Genomic DNA, 20295 nt, shown 5'->3' with positions numbered 1-20295 from the left:
GGGGGGGGGGGGCCTGCAGAGCAGCAGTGTCATGAAGCTGGGCGGAGCAGCAGCTCCACATCCATGATTTGTCCCGGGCCCCACACCCTGCTCAGGCCAGCTCTGCCAGGAGGGATTCAGAAGAGGAAGAGGCGGCAGATTAAAAAACAATGGCCTTGTGTCACTGCTACAGCCTGCCCATCTCCCAGTCCAAGCTGCTAGAAGAGGCTTTACGCATCAGTCTGGCACAGTCAACTGCAGCTAGTGTGTCTGTATTACCTTTCTGGGAATGTGCTGGGCAGAGCTTGGACCTGTCTGCTGCTAAACGCTCAGCATTGTGGTGGGTGCTGGAAACATCTTCCAGGACATGGCACAATATCAAATGGGCAGCCCAGGCACATGCTTTCCAATGTACAGGAAAACAATGGGAAAGGTAAGGACACTTGCTGCAGAAGACTGGGCTGCATTACTTAGTAGAGCATGCACACAGCTGGCTTCTTCCCAGGCCTGCTCATTAAATATGGCCTTATACACTGCCCCTCTCTGAGCCTGTCTCCCCAAGGATATCACAGAGACAATACTGACCTCTCTCAGAAAGAATTATGAAGTAGTTAGAAACTGACCATATCAGTTTCTAACAAAATCACTTTCAGAGCTACTTGCTCTGGTTCCCAAATGTTCATACAAAAGGTGGCACCAATTTAACCAAGTGGGATCAGAATCCCATTTGGTTAAACTGAGCTAATTTTCATGTGGGCCCCAGCTCACAGCTACTTAATGCTGGCACAGCACTTCAAAGATGTAGAATGTGAGATTAATGCTCACATTGATGCTTCTGTTGCAGAGGGTCCACAGTAAACTAACAAGAGAAGTAGGCTGTCTCAGTGCAGTCACAAGTGGTTAATTACTGACTCAGACCAACTAAAACAGCAGGATAAATTCCAACCTAATGCCTTATTCATTTATAGTCCTTCCTGAATCCTAGTAACATCCTTAATCTCCAAGGATGGACCTGTTATGGTTTTATCAAAACAGAAGACATGCCAGAACCTCAGACCAGAAGCTACTTCCCTGTATTGTATAGGAACAAAAAACGTGCACTAAACCCATTAACATCCACACAAAGAGTGTATGTACCAGGTCGCAGCAGACGCATACTGCAAAGCACTGCCCACATCAGAGCTCACAGCAGATGTCTGCCACTTTCGTAGGCAGCAAAAACTCTAATTAAGGCTGAAAACATGTTTCCATTTTAACCCACAATTTTCAGTTACTGGGAATACTGCAAAGAAGGTCCTTTTAGTGTTGAAAATTTCCACTATATCTGAGCCCAAGAGACTTTTTTTTCTTGCCCTGGGATGCTTGAGCAGAGTAGGTTCCAATTTATGTGAAGGTGAAATAAAGATATATACACACACCCCTCTGTGCAAATGTTCCCAGCTTTTCTTTTGTCTCAAGCAATGCAGGCACCATTAGGTTCTTCTCTGAGGAAGGGGAGTCAGATCAGCTTGGAAGAAAAGGTACTTAGGACTGTAGAGGATTCATAGATTTTAAAAGCAGCAGGGATTGTTACACCATTAAGTCTGGCTTCCTGCACATTTAAAGACACAGAAGGTAGAGTGAACCTCCACACAAGATTGGATGGAAAACTCTTCAACCTGTCAGGGCTTAAGGCAAAGATTAAAGTTAGAAAGGTGCTTACCAGGGAGCTTCCATTTACTGATGCTGATACTCTTATACCCCAAAACAAAGATCTATTACATGAACTCATAGATTGCCTCTCAAGAGCTTGCCAGGTATTTGCTCTCACCATCAGCATAAAGAAAACAGTTGTACTAGGACAGGGAGTTCCACAAGATCCATCAATCATCCTTAATGAGAACGAGCTGGCAGTAGTCCAAAAGTTCAGCTACCTAGGCTCTACAGTGACTACCAATTCTCACTGGATGAAGAACTTAAATGTTTTCACTGGAAAGGCTGACATCACCTTCAGCAGGCTAACTAAAAGAGAATGGAACAACTCAAAGCTTACCACCAAGACCAAAATACTAGTGTACAAAGCTTTCATACTCAGCACTGTCATGTATGGTGGAGAAACATGGACAGCTTATGCACACCAACAGAAAAGGTTAAAAAGCTTCCACCTGCACTGTTTATGCTGCATACTCAACATCAAATGGCAAGATAAAATTACCAACACAGAGGTTCTTCAGAAGGCAAATTTACTAAGTTTGACAGCCTTACCCAAACACAGATGACTGCCCCGGCTAGGCCACCTGAGCAGATTGGAAGATAGACACATACCCAAGGACATACTATATGGGGAACTACTGGAGGGAACAAGAATGTCCCAAGCTTCGCTATGAAGACACATGCAAATGAGATATGAAGGCATTTGGAATCAATCCTAACCAATGGAAAACCTTGGCAAGTGATTGTAAAAAGTGGCATCATCATCTCCACCATGGCATCAAAGTCCATGACAGAAATTGGATCCAACAGCTTGAAAAGAGCCTGCGGGAGTACGGAGCTCAGCTGGGCAGGGTGTGAGGTGTAGGGACCCCCCCGCCCCCCCACAGTCCTCCCAAGGTGTGCAGCCCCTGCTGCAGCAGCAGCAGCAGCAGCAGCAGATGGGGAGGTCAGGATGCTTGTGCCTGACACAGGCACCTTGTGGGGCACAGCTCTGGCCAGCGCTGCAAGGGGGGAGGGACTGCCTGGCTCCCTCTATCGCTGGGGCTCTATGCTGCGTGCCTGCAGCTCCACCCTTGTAACGGGGAAGCCCCGTGCTGGATGCCATGGAGAAGCAGGGGGTGGGGCTACCTCCACTCCTAGCAGAGTGCAGGGACCTGCGCAGCAAGGGGCGGAGGAGGCAGCAAGCTCCGGCTGCAAGTGTTGGAGTTGCAGGCACATGGTGCGGAGCCCCAGCAATAGAGGCAGCCGGGAAGGCTGCAGTCCTTCCCCCTGCATAGCACTGGCCGGAGACATGCCCCACTGGGCGCCTGTGCCAGGCATGAGTGTCCTGACCTCCCCACCTGCTGCTGCTACCAGCAGCTGGGGCTGCATGCCGTGAGGGTAGTGCGTGGGGGGGGGTCCCTACACCCCCCACCCTCCCTCATACCCCACACACCCAGACCCACTGGGTTGCCCCACAATCCCCACTGATATATACTTACACCCCAACATACCCTATACCCCCCTACACAGCCACAGCCTCTCAACCCCTCCACACACTCTCACACCCCACCATACATACACTATAAAAGAGTGACACTTTATTTTTGAGTTGTTATGCAATCCCTTATATATACAGTACACAATCACGTTATGACAAATATTTTTTGTAATAAAATTAAAATATATTATAGTAGATGTTTGACTTCCAGTGTATGGTTTTTTTTTTTCCTAAGATAACAACCCCCCCCTCCCAAAAGGAGGGGGGGGGGGCAGGAAGGAGAGGGACTTCCAGTGGCAAAGGTCAGGGGTTAGGGGGCAGGTTTTCTGGTCCCAGTGTGACGACCAGGGGGCAGGGCAACTGTCAGGGGGCGGACCTACCTATGCGGCTCCCAACAGCTTGCCAAAACTTGTTAAGTGGCCCTCCACCTGAACTAATCGCCTGCCCCTGATCTAGAAGGTAGTAAAGTACCTAAAACCACAGAACTCAGAACAAAAGCACAAACCTAATTAGAGCGTTGAGCCCACAGCATTGTGATCTTGCTATTGCCAATGAGCTATTGCTGGCAGCTTAATTTTAGTGAATTCCTACCACCCTCTATCATTTCAATGCCATGCCAAAAATATCTCCAAGCCTGCCATCTGATTCCACTGCAGGGGAGTGGTACAATCAAGGGCTGTACAGAGCACCAGAATTGAGGGTTCTTTGGATTATTCTGGATTGAACAAGATTAAATAGGACCCTTGCAGAGTCAGTCACTGCTGAGAAGATCCTTTAATTGTTTTTGTGCAGAAGTAGGGGTTGCTGGAGAGTGCAATGTTGCTAGTCAGGATTGAGGGTTGACTGAGGCAACAGACACAGCTGAAAGAAACAGTATCACTTTGACACATTTTTTGCCTAAAAGGAATTCAGTGCAGCTGCACTTGGGTGAATGAGATCTCTCTGGCTGCATTCTGTGGCAAGTGAAAGCCACAAAGTATGGAGCACAGGGAGCCTCATTTTCTCGCCTCCATGGGAGCCACTTTCTTTCCCGGAAGGTTAGGAAAGAATATGTACAGAACTCAGCATTCTTAGGGCCAAGGGTTTCCTGGAGCTGCAAGGGACTGGGACCTTTCAGTGTTCCACTGAAAGAGTGGCATTGTAAAGAGCTTCCTGCTCCAGCAGCTCTGTATGAAGCTGGTTCCGGAGCGGCAATTATCACCAGTAACCCACAGGAAGGCAAGCTTTATCCTGACAGCCCCTCCCACATCCTCCCCAAATACTGCCTCTACCAATCCAAAAAAAAAAAAAAAATTTGCTGAGTGTATGGGGAAGCATTGGACAGGAACTGCCCATAAAGTGCCGAGTGAGCTCTGTACAGTCACACACCCATCGTATCTCACGACAAAGCCCCAAGGTCATACCTCGGATGAGATCATGAGCTGAAGCCTCTGCAGCATTGATCACTAGCCCACTGATGTATGGGGAAACCAGTGGGTAACTCAGTATCCCACAAATGCCCTATTGTGCCTTTTGAGGACACCATGCCTATCCTCCCTCCCAGCATTGCAAGATTTTCTGATCCATATTGGAAGCTAGGTTACACAAGAGAAACGTTCAATCTGGCTCCTGTTGTCTCTTCTGTTTAATTAATAATTAACTCTCTTTTGAAGTAAGAATGTCTAACAAATCAACTAAGCAGGGCAGACAAGCCAGAACTGGGAGTTCATCACCCTGAAAAGTCCTGAGATTCACAGCAGCAGTGCAGTAAGTGGGAATTAGCACCATTTCAATACTTTCCAGGAGGCCTCTGAGAGGAAAAAACTATCACAAAAAGCTTTTGGGGAAACCAAAAGTCTCTGAAATTATTCCCAACTAAACTGATGTAGGAGGACAAGGCTGACTGGGAGCTCTGTGTTTTGAACACAGAGGGAAATCAATACTCCTCTGACACTGGCCATCGTCGGGTGCTTCACAGCGAGATCTATAATGTAGCCTTCATTATTTTGTATACCTCTATCATGTGTCCTCCAGGGCCCAAAATTCAGGTTTAATAGTTAATTGACCAGACTATCACATAAAGAAAAGGTCTTTAGTGGGAAAGGAACCACCTCTGCAGAAGCAGCCAATGCAGCCATGACATTATTAGGTAAAGCTAGCATCTTCCCACCCACATGCACTTTACCTTTGATTATCTAAGGGGAACCACGTTTTGGTGCTCCAGGATTTGATGCTCCTTTTATTTAAGCTCTGGATATAGATTTGCTTTTTCAATGCAGCTGTCTACTGTAGGTCTTCCATTCAGCGTAACACCCAACTGAATGCCAAATGCTTTCTGGAATCATCAGCGCTGCTGGACATTGTCAGCATTCACCACTAGTTACAACCTTGGTGAGTTCCAAAGCAGAAGGACTGCTTGGCAGAAGCTGGGCTCTGCCCATTGTAGGAAAGCAGCACAGTATTTGTAAAGCATCTATCCCACTGGTTTTCAACCTGTGGTCCACAGACTCCTAGGACCCCCCCAGACTGTCTAAGAGGTCTACAAAAGATGACTATGATCAATCAAAAGTATACGAATATCCACACTTACAATTCAAAGTGACACCTCCATTCAAAATTTCCAAAGGGGGCTGCACTTCCATTTGAAATTTTGTAGGGATCCACAAAAGAAAAAAGCTTGAAAAATCACTGATTTATCCTAACCCAGTGCACTCTCTCTAAGATACTAGGCAGGCTCCTCAGAATACAGAGCTTGTGAGGAGAGATGGTTCAGCATAACTAGCTCAGTGAAGGGGCACATGCAAAGCTAAGTCCTCTCTACCTCTAGGGAGACTTACACTGCTGCAGGCTTAGTGTCTGGACAAGGCAGTGGTACTTGCAATAAGAAAACAAAGGGGCAGGGAGTTGCCAACTACAAACAGGGCAGAAGGGATACGTTAATGGAACAGGCATCTTGAAGAGACGTAGGCAAATCATGCCCCGAGCTGGCAGTAGTGCTGCAAATATAACCTTAAAATGTGATGCTACAAAACTGCATTAAAAAGACTGAAGGATCTTTCAGCAAAATTCTTCCCTGTCTTAAGAACCAAATAAACTTCCTAACTTGACAGGCATGGAAGTCAGCCTGCCATTAAGGCTGGATACATTTCAACTGAAAGCAGCCTTGCTGCAAAGAGCTATTTCAGACCCTGCCAGACTATGACTAAGTCTCCCACAGTGCCCATAGCCTTATCACTTAACTTCTTCCTCAAGCTGACGAAGAGATCCCTGTTCTACCATCCATCCCTTAGCTTCAGTCAGGGAGTTACCAAGAGACCCTTTGTCATTAATGGACAGGCTTCTGACTGCCTCCCTTCACAATCATACTTTCCATTTTGGGAGACTTCTTTGCCCCAGCTACTTGCATTAGAAACCTCCTTGCTAATGACTTCACAACTGCTGCAAGATACGTCACTCTCCACAGCAGTTCTCAGTATGTCAGACAGGGCTACAAGAGAACCTGTCTCCCGGCTGGACTTACAGAAACTATATATTAATAGGGAAGAGGTATTATGCTGGCATTCTTCACAGGCTGTGTGAGGCTGGGATGTAATCAAAAGTGCTCAATCCTATTAACCATGGAGTACAACAGGATGATGAGCTTTTAGCACACATGAGAATCCAGGCAAAAGTGGCAACCCTTCAGTCAGCTTCCTGCAGAAACTGTCATGGGGTGAAATCTGGAAATGACAGGGTAGCTCCTTGCTGGAGTGCCCTAAAAATACCCATAGACTGGGCAGAAGTGTCTCCTATGCAGCAGGGCTGCTTTGACAACTAATTTGAACCTCTTCCTTTATGGGAGATGCTGCCTGTCAGTTCCTCTTTTCAGACAATGCTGCTCAGGAACTCTGAAAGGGAACGAGGAGTAGAAACTGGATTAGCTCACCTGACTCATTTGTGCAACAAGAATAAAAACTGAGTCAAGGGCCTGGGTTACAACATAGCGAAAGGCTATAAAGTAACTGAGAAATAACAGCATCCTCATAACTAAATTACAATCTAGTCCGAAGACTTCAATAGGTTCAGAATACACAAGAGCTTTTGTCAAGCTCTGAATAAACCAATGCTTATATTATACATATACATGTTATAACGAAGTTGGAGCACAGTGTTGCAACAGGTCCCCAGACACTTTAGGCTTGTAGCATAAATGGGGCCTCAGTGCAACAGTAGCTAAAACAGTGGCATTTTATTGCTGCAAGCTCATTCCAAGCAAGGTCATGAAAATGCCAGTGTTACCAGAACAGAACTAACCACCATGCAACAAAAACCCCAGGTTCCTCAGTAAGAGGAGCAAGAAGTCACTTACAACAGGATAGGAAATGTGTTACCTAAATTCTTGCCCCAGGGTACTGTGACTAGAACATCATCTTGTCTGGTCAACTTACTGTTAGGGTGGTCAATGCTATGTGCATTTGTTTTCCTGCTCACTTCAACAGCATCTACTATGCCACTAGTAGGCAATTATTTGGGTTGGATTGGGCAATTTAGTTCTAGTGAGCTCTTGTGGGCTGGAGGAGAGGGGCAGGGGTGGTGACCCAGTCTGGCAGGGGGAGGAGCAATTGATCCTATCCAGCCCTGGACCTGTCTACCCTGCACCCACTGCTGAGGGCACTAGATGAAGCAGACAGGTGGGGTCTTTATGGAGACTGGCCTGGAACCTCTGCAAGCAAGGTGTACTCAGCCAGTAGGATGGGATGGGGCTGTGGGTGGGTGGGCAGGACTGCAGGCCAGTGACAACATGGGGCTGCTGTCAGGGCAGAGCAGCTACCTGGTCCCCACATGTTCCTGTGATGGGTGCTGGTTCTGCAGGCAGACATGTGGAGAGCAGATTGCAGCTCTGCCCTGGGCCTTGGCCCCATGCTGTCACTGCCCCATGACCCTGTTCCTGGCCTCCTCCGTCCCCACCCACTCATCCCACTCCCAGATGCCACTCCCCCTCCACCCACAGCCCCATCCCATCCACTCAGCTGAAACCCCCCTGCCTGCAGGGGTCCTGGGCCAGTCTCCATCAGGACCCTACCCACCTGCTCCATCTGGTACTTCCAGTGGCAGGTGTGGGGTGCATTGGCTGGGGCGTCTAGGCAGCATGGCCAGGTCCGGCAGCACTGGAAACACTGGCAGAAGCAGCTGGGAAGGGTGAGCCACCGCGGCAGGGGCTGCCAGGAAGTAAGTCCAGCCGCCATGCTGCTTTCACCCTACCACATGCTCAGGTGCAGCTGGACTGGCTACACGTCCCACCACTTGGGCTGCCTCCCATTCCTGGGCTAAACCAGGTCAAAGTACCCATCACAGGAAGGATGGGAGGTTGGATCTGGCTGAGGTATCCACCATAGGTTGGTGGGCCAGATCTGGCCCATGGGCTGTATTTTGCCCACCTATGTGCTATGCAAAGTGTGCAAGGCCTGTCCTCTCCTTCTACTTAAACAGTTTTTGCTGTGGCTTGATTTCACTCCCATGCTTCCTCAGGCGACTTCAAAGGAGCTGAGCAACCACAGATCCAACTGACATTTGAAACTGTCCAACACGAAACTCATTCTGGCCAAAGACACCAAGTGTACGACAGCAATTCTCAACCAGCGTGACATGTACCCTGGGTTGCAGCAACAGGATTCTGCATTCTTGTGTATATGCCAAAAGCTCATCATCATATTGTTGTGGGGTATCACACAATATTAGCACTGTTAGGTATGCAAACACCCACACATGATTCCTAAGATAAACCCAGAAATTTCACACAGGAATCCATAGTGTCAACAACCTTCACACCTGTCGTGGTCTTTCTGAGTTCTTTGTAACAGAATAATTGTTCTATTATTTTTTCCGTCAAAAGCCATGTAAAAAATTAAGAGCTGGCATTTTTCAAAGGATGCCTCAAGTCTACTAGGAGAGAGCAGGATGGGAGGGGGAGGGTTGACCCTAAAAGGTTGGGAACCACTTCTTTATGAAATCTAAACATTTCATTTAGAGATGTTTCTTGGGTTATGCAGAGATTTAATGGGAGAACCCAAGTTATAAATCACACTCCCCTGCCTAAGCACTACATAATCAGCCTTACATGTTCCAGGCCAATGTCCTTTGATAAACAGTTCAGATATCAGAGCAAATCTGAACATGATGCCAAACCTCCTACTGTAAGACTAACACGTATGATTAGTTATGGAGGGGCAAAGCCTGCAATGTGCTGAGAACCTTAAACTGCATTAACTTCAATGAGAACAGAAGATGCTCAGCACCTGACAGAATCTGCATACATGATAAACATAATGAAGAAAGCAGAAAACCCCTGCTGGAAATACATCGTTCCATCATCTCCAGCCAATCAGAAGCAGCAGTTCTGGTGACCACAGAGGACAATGGGAAACAGATAATTCTGTTTGGCTTCCCAGGAAGGGAATGATTAGTAGGCAAGGAAGCAGCCCTTTCCTGACTATTCTGTGGAAATAAAAATGAAACAAAGGTAAAAAAAAAAATAGCAGCTAGCACTTGAAAACCAGCCCTAACCACAGGAAATACGTAAAGAGACAGATAAATCTGAAACAACTGCTGTAACAGGACAGAGGGGGACTGCAGTTACAAGATCCAAATGCATTCACCATGGGAAACCCATGAAAAAACTCAGAGCAATCACAGAAACTCTCTATCCATGAGTGTAGTAGCAGATACCAGCAGAAGGGACAGAGGCCCAAAACTGCAAGAAAGTTTGTAACAGAGAAAAAATTACAGAGGGATTTTGGAACATGATAAAAAAGATTTCCTCACACTTGCATCTATACATTTCTCTTTATCTTGCAAACCTGCACACGCAGACACAGAGTTTATAAAACTCCCAAATTTGCCATATACATCCACAAGTGTCCATGTCCCTCTAAAATAAATTACAAGCCTGGAACTCATGCATTTCAAAGGACACTATCTAGAGGCTGCAAGGAGACTTTTTATGTCTCCTTTTATTTCAGAAAGGAAATGAGTGTAAATTAAGGAATTCTGCACCATCACAAATTATTTGGAAAAACTGAGTAAAACCCTCATGTAAATCTTCTTAGTAATGTTTCTCATTTTTCTTTAGTGCTTTTCTAAAAATGGCTAGTTAAGGATGATCATAGCAAAGTAGGACGGAAGGGACCCCAGAAGGTCATCGAGTCCAACTCCCTGCTCAAGGCAGAATCATCCCTGACTAAACTATCCCAGCTGTCCAACTTGCTCTTGAAAATTTCCAGGGATGGAACTTCAAAATTGCTCTAGGTAGCTTCACCATACTCATAGTCAGAAAGTTCTTCCTAATCTCCAACCAAAATTTCCTCTGCTGCAGCTTGAGCCCATTGCTCCTAGTCCTGTCCCTTAGAGCCACAGAGAAAAGCTCATTTCCATCCTTTCTACAGTCACCCTTCAGGTATTTGAAGACTGCTGTCAAATCCCTCCTTAGTCTTCTTTTCTCCAGGCTAAATACCCCCAAGTCTTTCAGCCAGTCCTCTTAAATCTTACTTATTCTAATAATTTTGTCACTCTGCACTGGGTTCTTTCCAATCAGTCCACAACCATCTGGACATGTGGGGCCCAAAACTGAACACAATACTCCAGGTGAGGCCTCACCAGTGCTGAACAAAGGAGAATCACTTCCCTTGATTTGGAAGTGACACGCCTGCTAACAAAATCCAGTATGCTGTCAGTATTTATTCAAGAAGAGCACACTGTTGGCTCATATTTAGCATTCGGTAACTCGCAGGTCCTTCTCTGAAATACTGCAGCCTAGCCAGTCATTCCCCAGTTTAAATTTATACATGCAATTATTCCTTCCCAAGTGCAGAACTCTGCACTTGTCCTTGTTGAATCTCATCTCATTGATTGTGAACCATTTCTCTAGTCTATCCAGGTCATTCTGGATCCTAGCTCTGCCCCAGATCCTGAGTGACTGCAATTCCACCCAACGTGATGCTATCTGTAAATTTGCTAAGTGTGAACTCAATCCCATCATCCAAATCATTAATGAAGATGCTGAAGAATACCAGACCCAGGATTGAATCCTGGGGAAGCCCTCTTGATATTTCCTCCCAGCTACACACTAAGGCACTGAAGCTCAGTGAGCACAATGGCCCAACCAGTTCCGTATTCACCTTCATCTAGTCTGCATTTCCTTAAGAAGGAAATATATATATATATATATAAGGGCTTAGTCCATCTGTCTGTGTATCTGTCTGTCCAGCTGTAACACTCTTGGAGCACTCCGACTGGTTGTCTCAGCAGCCAATCACAATCATAATATTTACTGAAACAACCAATCAGAGTGCTCCACACAGACTGCTCTGCGGAGTGAAGCCATGACAGTGGGGACGGAGGCCCTGCTCCTTGGAGGCAGCGTGGAGTGCTGGCAGAGGGGGACGGAGGAAATGGCGGGGAGAGTGGGATGGTGGAGCACTGTGATAACAGTGGGGATGGAGGGGATGGCGGGGCAAGCTTCCTCCCCCACTGCTTGCTCCTGGGAGGCGGTGGCAGCGCAGGGTGGTGGGTGGTGACACTCTATCCCCGCCCTCTCCCTCCCATCATTCTTGGCAGCCAATTTGCTAGTTTCTTCAGAAAACTGCTTTCAAACAAGCCCATAAACACACCACAGAAGTAGAAACCCTAAAAGACTATAGTTCTATAGGACATCCCAATAAAATGATAATTACAGGGCTGTCCAGTTTCTAGGTTGCTGCAGGCCAAGCGTCTCCTGGGCCACACCAGCTCAAGCTGCAGACACCCATGGGCTGCATACTGCATAGGTGCTCTGGCCTTACCCTCAGGTCCCCAGCCATGGGCTTCCGTGCTGCACCACACCATGCAGGGAACCCAGGCTGCAGTCTGCACCATCCCATACTGCAGGGTCCCCTCCCCTGAGGCTGGGGCAGGTAGTGAAAGCCAGAGAAAGGAGGGGGAGGCTGGAGACCTTGGCTGCTACTGCAGTCAGAGCAATGTGGGGAGTGGTGGCTGGGTGGAGCCTAAGGGTGTTACCAGTTAAAATGCCTTTATCTACTAAACTTCCCTCCCTCCCTGGCTCTACAAAAGTATAGCAGACTTGTGGCATGGGGTGAGGCATGTGTCAGGGGTTTTCAAAGCCTCCTTCAGAGGCATTGGGTGTTGGCTGCAGCTAAGGGTAGGGATTTTGACTGGGGTGTGACAATGCTCCTGCTGAGACTTAGAGGCTGGGACTTAAGGGTCTTCCCTTCCCCTCAGGTCAGACCGATTGCCATATTTGGAAGCAGGAAGGAATTTTACCCCACAGTCAAACTGATATGGACTGGGGGGCAGGGCAGGGGGCAGGAGTAGTTGCCTTCTTCTGTACTGGGGAACGTGGTCCTCTTCCTGAGATCTCTTGTGTTAACAACCTTTACAGCAGCAGGGTAGTAGCCACAGTGGTACCCCTGCTTCACTTGTGGCAGGTTAGGGTATTACATCTTTGGCTTTGTGTCAGGTTTGACTGTGTAGTTTTACCAATAAGTTAAACAATAGATTTGTATAGGATGGTTTGGAAAGGAATATGATCATGCCTCAGGTAGGGGGCTGGACTAGATGACCTATGGAGGTCCCTTCCAGGTATATTTTTCTGATTCTATAAGGGGCATTTCTCCCATGAAAAAGTAGGGCTGGAGGCACTGGTCTCTTTAAAAAGCATCAACTGCAACTCATTCAATTTAAGTTTCTCTCTTTAAATATGTAAATTGCCAATGAATAGCCAAAGACAAATCATGCATATTCAGGCAGCTGTTCAATTGTACAGTCTCAGAAAGGGTTTCCTCCACCAAGTGCTAACCCCCCCCCAAAAACAATCTATCCTGGATAATGCTTGGAATAATTAGCATCACACTTAGGAGTGGAGTGCTCTTATGGTAAGAAGAGGGGGTGCCCCCCTGCATCCTCTGGCAGATTCAATTTTTCCACTCTGCCTGCAGCTCGTCTCAAAGGAATGTTTGGAGGAGACTCTTATAAAGCAGGACAGCCACACAGCCCGTATGACCGTATATAGTAGCACCAAGAAAAGAGAACCATCCTGGTTTGTACACAGTGCAAACACAAAGGAAATGAAGCCACAGCAGACCACACAGAGGCAGGTGACACATACAGTTGCCCAATGAGGATGAAGAAAACTGAAAACGTCTCAGCTGAGCCTTAATTCTTCCTGGAACAGAGAAGGAAAGGGGAAACAACAAGCTACCTACCCAGAGTTCATCCCTGGATATTAGACTGTACCAGACGCACCTCATGCTGGAGCCCTCTCCCAGCCAGGGGTTCAATTTGGACACAAATAAAAATATTCTTCCCAATTCCACTTGCAAACAGAGTTCTGTGTATCAGAGATAGCAGATACTAGATACAGATAGCAGATCCATGCAGTTCTTCCCAAGAGGATCATCCCTTTCCTTATTTAGGCAGTCAGTCTCAGCTGCAAATGTAATACTTGATTTGGATGCATAGGGCAATTCTGCTTCCTTCAGGACTTACTTTCTGCCTGGAGCTCCAGACATGCTGAAATAGTGCTTCATCGGTTGATGCTTGGCTCACATCTGTGATGAACAATGACTTACTTTTCAAATGAAAATGTATATTCTGAAGAATAAAATGCTGAACTGCTGAGCTGGCCCAGTTTGAGCCTTGCCTTAATATTTAAAGCTCCAGAGACAGATAGAGCTCTCTCTGATGAGAGGAAGACAAGAAAAGACAGTTATTGCTACTAGTGTTACTAAGCTCTTGATTTTGGCAGATCTCAACAGAGAAAAGAAAAAGAAGAAGGACAAACTGGGGACTGGAAAGGACTGTATAAACAAGCAAGATAAAACATCTGACATCAGAACAGTGCCTCCTGTCAAAAAGTGTGGCCTATAGAGTACCTAATGCAGCTGCTAGGGAAAGAAAGGAGAGGCCAAGTAACCTGACCCAGCAAGGCAAAACATTTGGGCTTTGACAGCTCCTGATCCTGGTGATGTTCCCCATCACAGGAAGGATACTATCCACCTCCATTAGCTTCCTGAAAGAAATCATGACATGAAAGCAGACATGCTGGAGCATGTGGGGCTCAGCTGATAGCATGCTTGCATGCTCCAGCTTCTGGTAGCTCTGTTGATGCTTTAGATTACACTTCCAGTTTCTGTCAGCAGGGACAAGAGGCTCCCCAAATCAGCTGCAAGGGTTCTGACCCCTCACCTGGCTAGGAGGTGAGGGGTCAGAAGGAAATGCAAGGCCAGATTCAGTTGGAGCAAATCCTGCATCCTGTGTGTGTGTATGGCTCTGCAAATATATGCTCAACAGCAGTAAGTGCAACAGAGCTTAATAAAAACCTTCAAAACACTGCAAGAGTAGGTGGGCAGCACAGCACAGACACAGACATTCACTGGCTTTTAAACTAGGAAAAGGCCTCCAGAACAAACAACTTGTGGGTATCAGAAGAAGAAACCTTGTAGGCAGGCAGCTGAAAACCAAGAAGGGGTTACTATGGACTGCAGAGAAAATATCATTGGTTTCAGATTCCATCTCACATAGCTCAGAAAGAGATCACTGACTTAAGGTTAATATCATTTTTGACCTATTGTCACCATACGTCTTAATGAAAAAGGCAAGACAAGGTACGAGAATCACAAACCATGAAACGGAACTGTACTTCCACCGTATGATTGGTAATAATGACTATTACAGAAAATATTACTGTAACCATGTGAAACCAGTGGGATGAGGTCTCAAGGTTTTATCAGTAAAAAGGTTACTTAACAGTAACAGGATTTCTGTGTGTACACTTCCTCCTATAAACCCCTAGGTAAGATCCATAAAGTCTGCATTGTGAGCCATGGAATTATTAACAGCAGTCAAAAAAAAAAAGGGAGACCTGTCTCTCCCTCTCATTGGAGGAACTCAGGAATGAGGGTATAAAAAACCTTCTTTCTCTCTCTGTTTGTCCTAGAGAGAGGAATCCATGTGGAACTATAGACACAGTGTATCCCAAAATCTGTAGGTATGAGGAACCAAACTTATCTCCCTGTGAAGTTGGCTTGCAGATCATCACGTCAAAATAAAAGACTTGAATGATGGAAAAGCCTGAAAAAGGCTGAGAGAGGAAACAATTTTCAGAAAGAAAGTCTGACTGACCTCTCTGCTGCTTTTGACAGTCAAGGAAGAAGTAGAAGAGGCTAAAGAAAGTCTGGCATAGGAGCATTTACTAGCAACCTCAGTAAGAAGGGGGAATTCTAGTGGGAGTGGTGATAGTAAAAGCTGGAGAATTAGTTGAGGCAATGGCTGGTTGTTATCAGCAGGGAACCTGGTTTTCTCTGTTTCAAAATTGCAAATTCTCTGATAAACCCCGCAAATTCTGATTAAAAACCCAAAATCCATCACTCCCCACCAGCAGCCCCTCCACCCCCGCTGGTGCCCCTCACACCCCATCCACAGCCATTCAGAACCTGCCCCTCACTTGCCACCCACAGGCCCTTGGCCCTGCTAGTCTCTCACTCCCCACCCACAGCCCTCTGCCCTGATGGAGGGGACCCCCAACTGCCAGGGCCACAGGGCCAGGGACCCAGGTCTGCAGTCCCCTCCCCACTGCAGCAGTGCCTGAGGCTCAGCTGCCACCCATGGGAGGCAGCGACTGTTGCGGTGGAGTGGAGCCCAGCTCCCCCTCCCCCACCGGCAGCATGGCCACAGTGGAGCTTGTGGGGGGTGGGGGCGGTATGGGTGCCGGCTACCCGCTGTGGACTCAGGCTCTCCACCCTCCTGCCCTTCCCTGGGGCCTCTGTGGCCCAGTGGGTGGGACCTAGCATGGCAGGGCAAAGTGGGGAAGGGAAGCTCGATGCCACTGCCACAAGCCAAATGCCACCATAGCAAAGCACCCCCTGCCCGCTCAGCAGCAGCAGGAGCGATGACACGGATTTGCGCCTCCAGCTGCTGCCAGGTGGGCAGGGGGTGCGTGGCCATGGCGATGCTCAGCTTACGGCAGCAGCATTGAGCTTTCCTGCCCTGCTGCGCCAGGTCCCACACTGGAATTGTATAGGATGGTTTGGGCTGTGGAGGCCCTGGGGAAAGGGCAGCAGGGCAGGGAGCCCCCCATGTCTCCCTTGGGAGTGCGCACAGTGGTGGGGAGCCAGCCTCCCACTGCCTCCTGAATAAGCCATGCGTAGCTCCATCCTGCTCCCCACCGAGGCCCTGCAACCAGCCCCAGGCCCCAAGCACTGTCCAGGCAAAAAAAATGTAAGAGGAGTTTATAAAACCATGTCCTTATTAATGACAGTCTAACAATTTTCAGTCCTAAAAGACTCAAATTTAACTGATGCTTCAAGTTGAAGCAGCAGTTATTAGAGATGCCAGCTGAGAGTCTGTAATAGAGCCTAGAGGAGATTGCACAAGGGGGTTTAACAGAACTTTAAGGGGCCAATGTGTCCTCTTTGCATAAAGCACAGCAGCAGTGGTATGGATGGATCAGTATGTGACAACCCTTTAAAACCTCTCCCTTATAGCTACAGGAAGAGTGGCTAGTTACTACAGGAGCACAGGAAGCTACTAGCTCCACTAGGCAGTCTTCTGGTGACCAGCAACATCCTAGAAATAAAATTACATCCAGAATAAAACTGGGATCCCACAAGTAACAGTATTGCATGCCTACAGCTTGTCTTAAACATCTTTTCAAAAGACGATTTGTTGGGCCAAAACAAATCTCTAGAGAAGTGAACTAGCTAACAACCTACAAATCAAGTAACTTGGTGACCTGACTGCAGTACCAGCACAGGAAAGGAGATCTGGAAATTTGATGAAGGAAAGATGTTTGCTGGATAGGGCTGGCAGTTTCAAGATCTGGTCATATTTCTCTTGTTGGAGTCTTCCATGATGTCTTTGAAACGGAAGGGGAATTCACCTCCCAGTGAAAAGAACAAAACACTAAGTTTATATTATTGCTTAGTTTTGAGCAGGACCCCCTTTCCAAATCCTAGATCTTTTGAATTATCAAAAGTATTTCTGTGTATCAAATGTCATCCTTCTATTGGGATAACATCACAATAGGTAGCAAAAAGGACATGGCCACACATTTCATGGGCCCCAGACTTAAAAAAGGAGGCTAAGAGGGGGCATAGGTGAAAGAAAGACAATACCACACACAGTTGGGTGCTCCACTCAGAAAAATCAGCCAACATCTCGATCTCAGTTCTTTACCTGTCAAATGGGATAACCGAATATTAAATTTACAGTGGTGTGCAAAGTCCCACTGCTTAATGTTTGCACAGCACTGAATATCACTAGTATTGCACTTACCCACCACAGCTTAAAACATTCAAAGGAACGCTGCAACTTCTGAAACAAGTCAGAAAAGACAAAGCAAGGACCAGCCACTTATTTTTGATGATCACAAGCCAGGGCATTCTAAGGCAATGCATCCTGAGCCATTACTGCACTTCTTTATAGCAGCTGTTGCCCCAGAAAAGCACTCACTGGTCTTATTATTTAATAATTGATGTGGGTATGACATCACTAGCATCCAATCAGTTATGCTGGTGCCCCATGTTGCAGAGCTAGTTCAGCAGCGTGGCCAGATGCTTTATCCAGGCACATTAGCCAGATTCCTTATTTTATGTGGAAATTTCATAAACCAAGAGCCTTACATTTACATTTCTACACTTAATCTATGTTTGCAGGAAGGAAGGGTACTGGTCCCCTTCATTTTCTAGGCTCAATGCTTATAAAGACCCTCCCTCAGCTTTCAAAGCATTCCCAGTACTTTATCACACCAGCAGCTGGAGTCTGCTTCTACTGAACAAAAGCAAGCATTTGGGCATTCTTGGTGCTTGCAGGACACAACAGGAGCTAGTTATTCTGTCTCTGTCTCCCAGGTTGGGGGTGTGAGCTACTGAAAAAGAGCGGGACTGGAAACTCCTTAACATCTCTGTAGAAAAGAATCCCATTTCCAAAGGAGACAAGAGATGTCAAAACAAAATACTGCTGAGAAAGGAACTGATATTTCAGTCCTTCCTGGTCACTGAACTCGGGATGAAACTTGCCCTTTGGATGTCAAGTCATACATTTTTACCAACTGTATATTCTGCCTGATACTTTACGAAATACCTTCCAGGGGAACATACAAATCAAGCCATGCTTGGTACTTGAATAATACTGTACCTTCAAATGCTGCTATACATTATTTAAATATCAACCAAACAACCACAGTCTTCCTCTCAAAAGGAACATCCCTCATTTACTTGGGTTATCAGCAGGTTTCTGAATTAAGCTGATCCTAAGCCTGAATTCAGATATATTAATGCATGTTGAGAAGGTCTCAGAGATGAAAAAACTTGACAGCTAATCCAGCACACTAACAAGTAGGCTACTGATTTAGCTATAGGAGTTTTTGTCAAACTCCTGCTCCCAAACTCCTAGTGAGAAGTAAAGGAGTCATATCTTCCTAAAAGGAAAAGGGTCCCCAATGCATTAAGTGGATGTGAAAAATTCAAGGAGCATTCATATTCCATGCCCTGGTTGATTTAAGGTACCAAGCACTATCCAGCTGGATACCTGGGAACTGATAAAAGCCAGTAACTTAAGAGCTTCAACACTACTGAGGTGGTCACATTAGGAGACTAGAAGCTGGCAGCCTGGCCCCCAGGAATACTGAAGCCAGCCCTTTCTTTTTTCAGAGATCTTTATTTAGATTTTTATCATCTTAAAAATGAAAATGACCAAGAACAAGACCTGCACAGAATGCACACTGTGCAAGCTTCCCCTTTACCTACTTGGCTCAGACACCGCATCTGGGCCCCAACCTACACTGGTCCCTGCCACTTCAACTCCCGAGGGACCCATTCACTGTTCAGATGAAAGCCTTCTTTTCCAAGATGAAAGGTCAGTGTATTAATCAACCCTGCCAGCTGGCTCATTAATCACCAAATCCACCTTATAGCAGAAAGACTTTTATATCCAGCACTTCCTTTTGCTCTGGACAAAAGGCAGAAACCATTATACTCAAATACTCTTCCATTATACTCCAAAATCTCCCTGCAAAGCACAGAACGTGCATAAAGAACTCACAGATGTATCATACACAGAGGCTTGAATCCCTAGCAAACAACCTGAATTAAGCTAACTGGACAACAGGAGAAAAACAAGGTTAAATGGGCAGACAAGGGTGAATCCTAACACCTAGTATTCTACTTGAATTGGGTGGAAGAGCAGAAACCCAAACACAATGAGACCCTCATTTGAGGGTTGATCTTAAAACAACACCCAATTGCAAAAAGCACAATGTCTTGTACAACAAAATGCAAAAAATAAACTGTTTTTTCCCTTAAATTATTAAAAGACCAGGAACCAAATTTCAAGGTGTTTAATTAACCAAAACTTACAATTACTCCAATGAAAAGGAATATTGCTTGATTAAAGGTCCCAAAACACAGCACTGACACTGAACTGGCACTTGAAACATACTTGGATGACCTGTGTGCAAACTCCTGAGCCTTCCCCTTAGAGCCTCTCCCCTTCCCTTGCATGCCCTAACAATATCAGTCTTTAGAGTCTGCCTCAAGCATAAGCACATGCAACAGGGGTTAAAAAGGTTGGGAATGAAGGATGATGACAAAACAAAATAAACGTGAACTAAAGGGAGAAACAATCCGAAATGCTGGGTGTTCCAACATCTCCATTCGGAAAAAGGGGATTAAAAATGAGCTCAGTGAGCAAACCCAGCCCATGATAGAGGGATGCTGCGCCTGGAAACGTGAGTTAAAAGCACTTACCATCTTGCCCACCTCCATGGCTGAAGTCTGCTCCTGACTCCCCCCCTTGAGGAGAGGGCCTGCTCAGAAATCCTGAAGCTGGAAGATCACAATATCCAGGATGAAAGAACCCTTCTCCCCCAACACTCAGATGCTCTCTGGCTCAATATATGGTTCTAACAATTCCTTGCTGGCATCGCTGCAAATCAGCAAGCACTGTTGGAATGAAAATGCTGGGGCAGAAAAATGAGACAGAAGGGGTGAAAGTGGGGCCAGCTTGGAGATCGGGGACCGCTTAGAAAAGAGGCAGAACGGAACTGGAAGGTTCTGATGAAAGCAAAGCGAAGTAAAGGATAATAAAGCTTTAGCGGGCGTGCACAGGGAGGGGGGGCAGGGGGTGGAAGAGAGGAA

General features: G+C 46.5%; 1 protein-coding gene across 4 annotated transcripts in view; it reads right to left on the bottom strand.

Annotated features, from left to right (window-relative positions):
• HIP1 (huntingtin interacting protein 1) overlaps positions 1–20295 on the bottom strand; it is a 205368-nt gene that overhangs the window by 101843 nt on the left and 83230 nt on the right. Inside the window, exon 1 of one of the 4 annotated variants that reach the window (XM_019509013.1) lies at positions 19906–20266. The exons of the other annotated variants lie outside the window; for them this stretch is intronic. Coding sequence (XP_019364558.1) covers positions 19906–19923 — 18 coding nt within the window. The 5' untranslated portion in view covers positions 19924–20266. Of the gene's footprint in view, positions 1–19905; positions 20267–20295 lie in introns of those variants that run through there. 4 annotated transcript variants of the gene reach the window in all.

Source organism: Gavialis gangeticus, unplaced genomic scaffold, assembly GCF_001723915.1.
Source record: "Gavialis gangeticus isolate Ggan-Ray unplaced genomic scaffold, GavGan_comp1, whole genome shotgun sequence".
NCBI lineage: Eukaryota > Metazoa > Chordata > Crocodylia > Gavialidae > Gavialis > Gavialis gangeticus.
The sequence above is the reverse complement of the archived record's forward strand: the minus strand, read 5'-3'. Positions and strand labels throughout refer to the sequence as shown.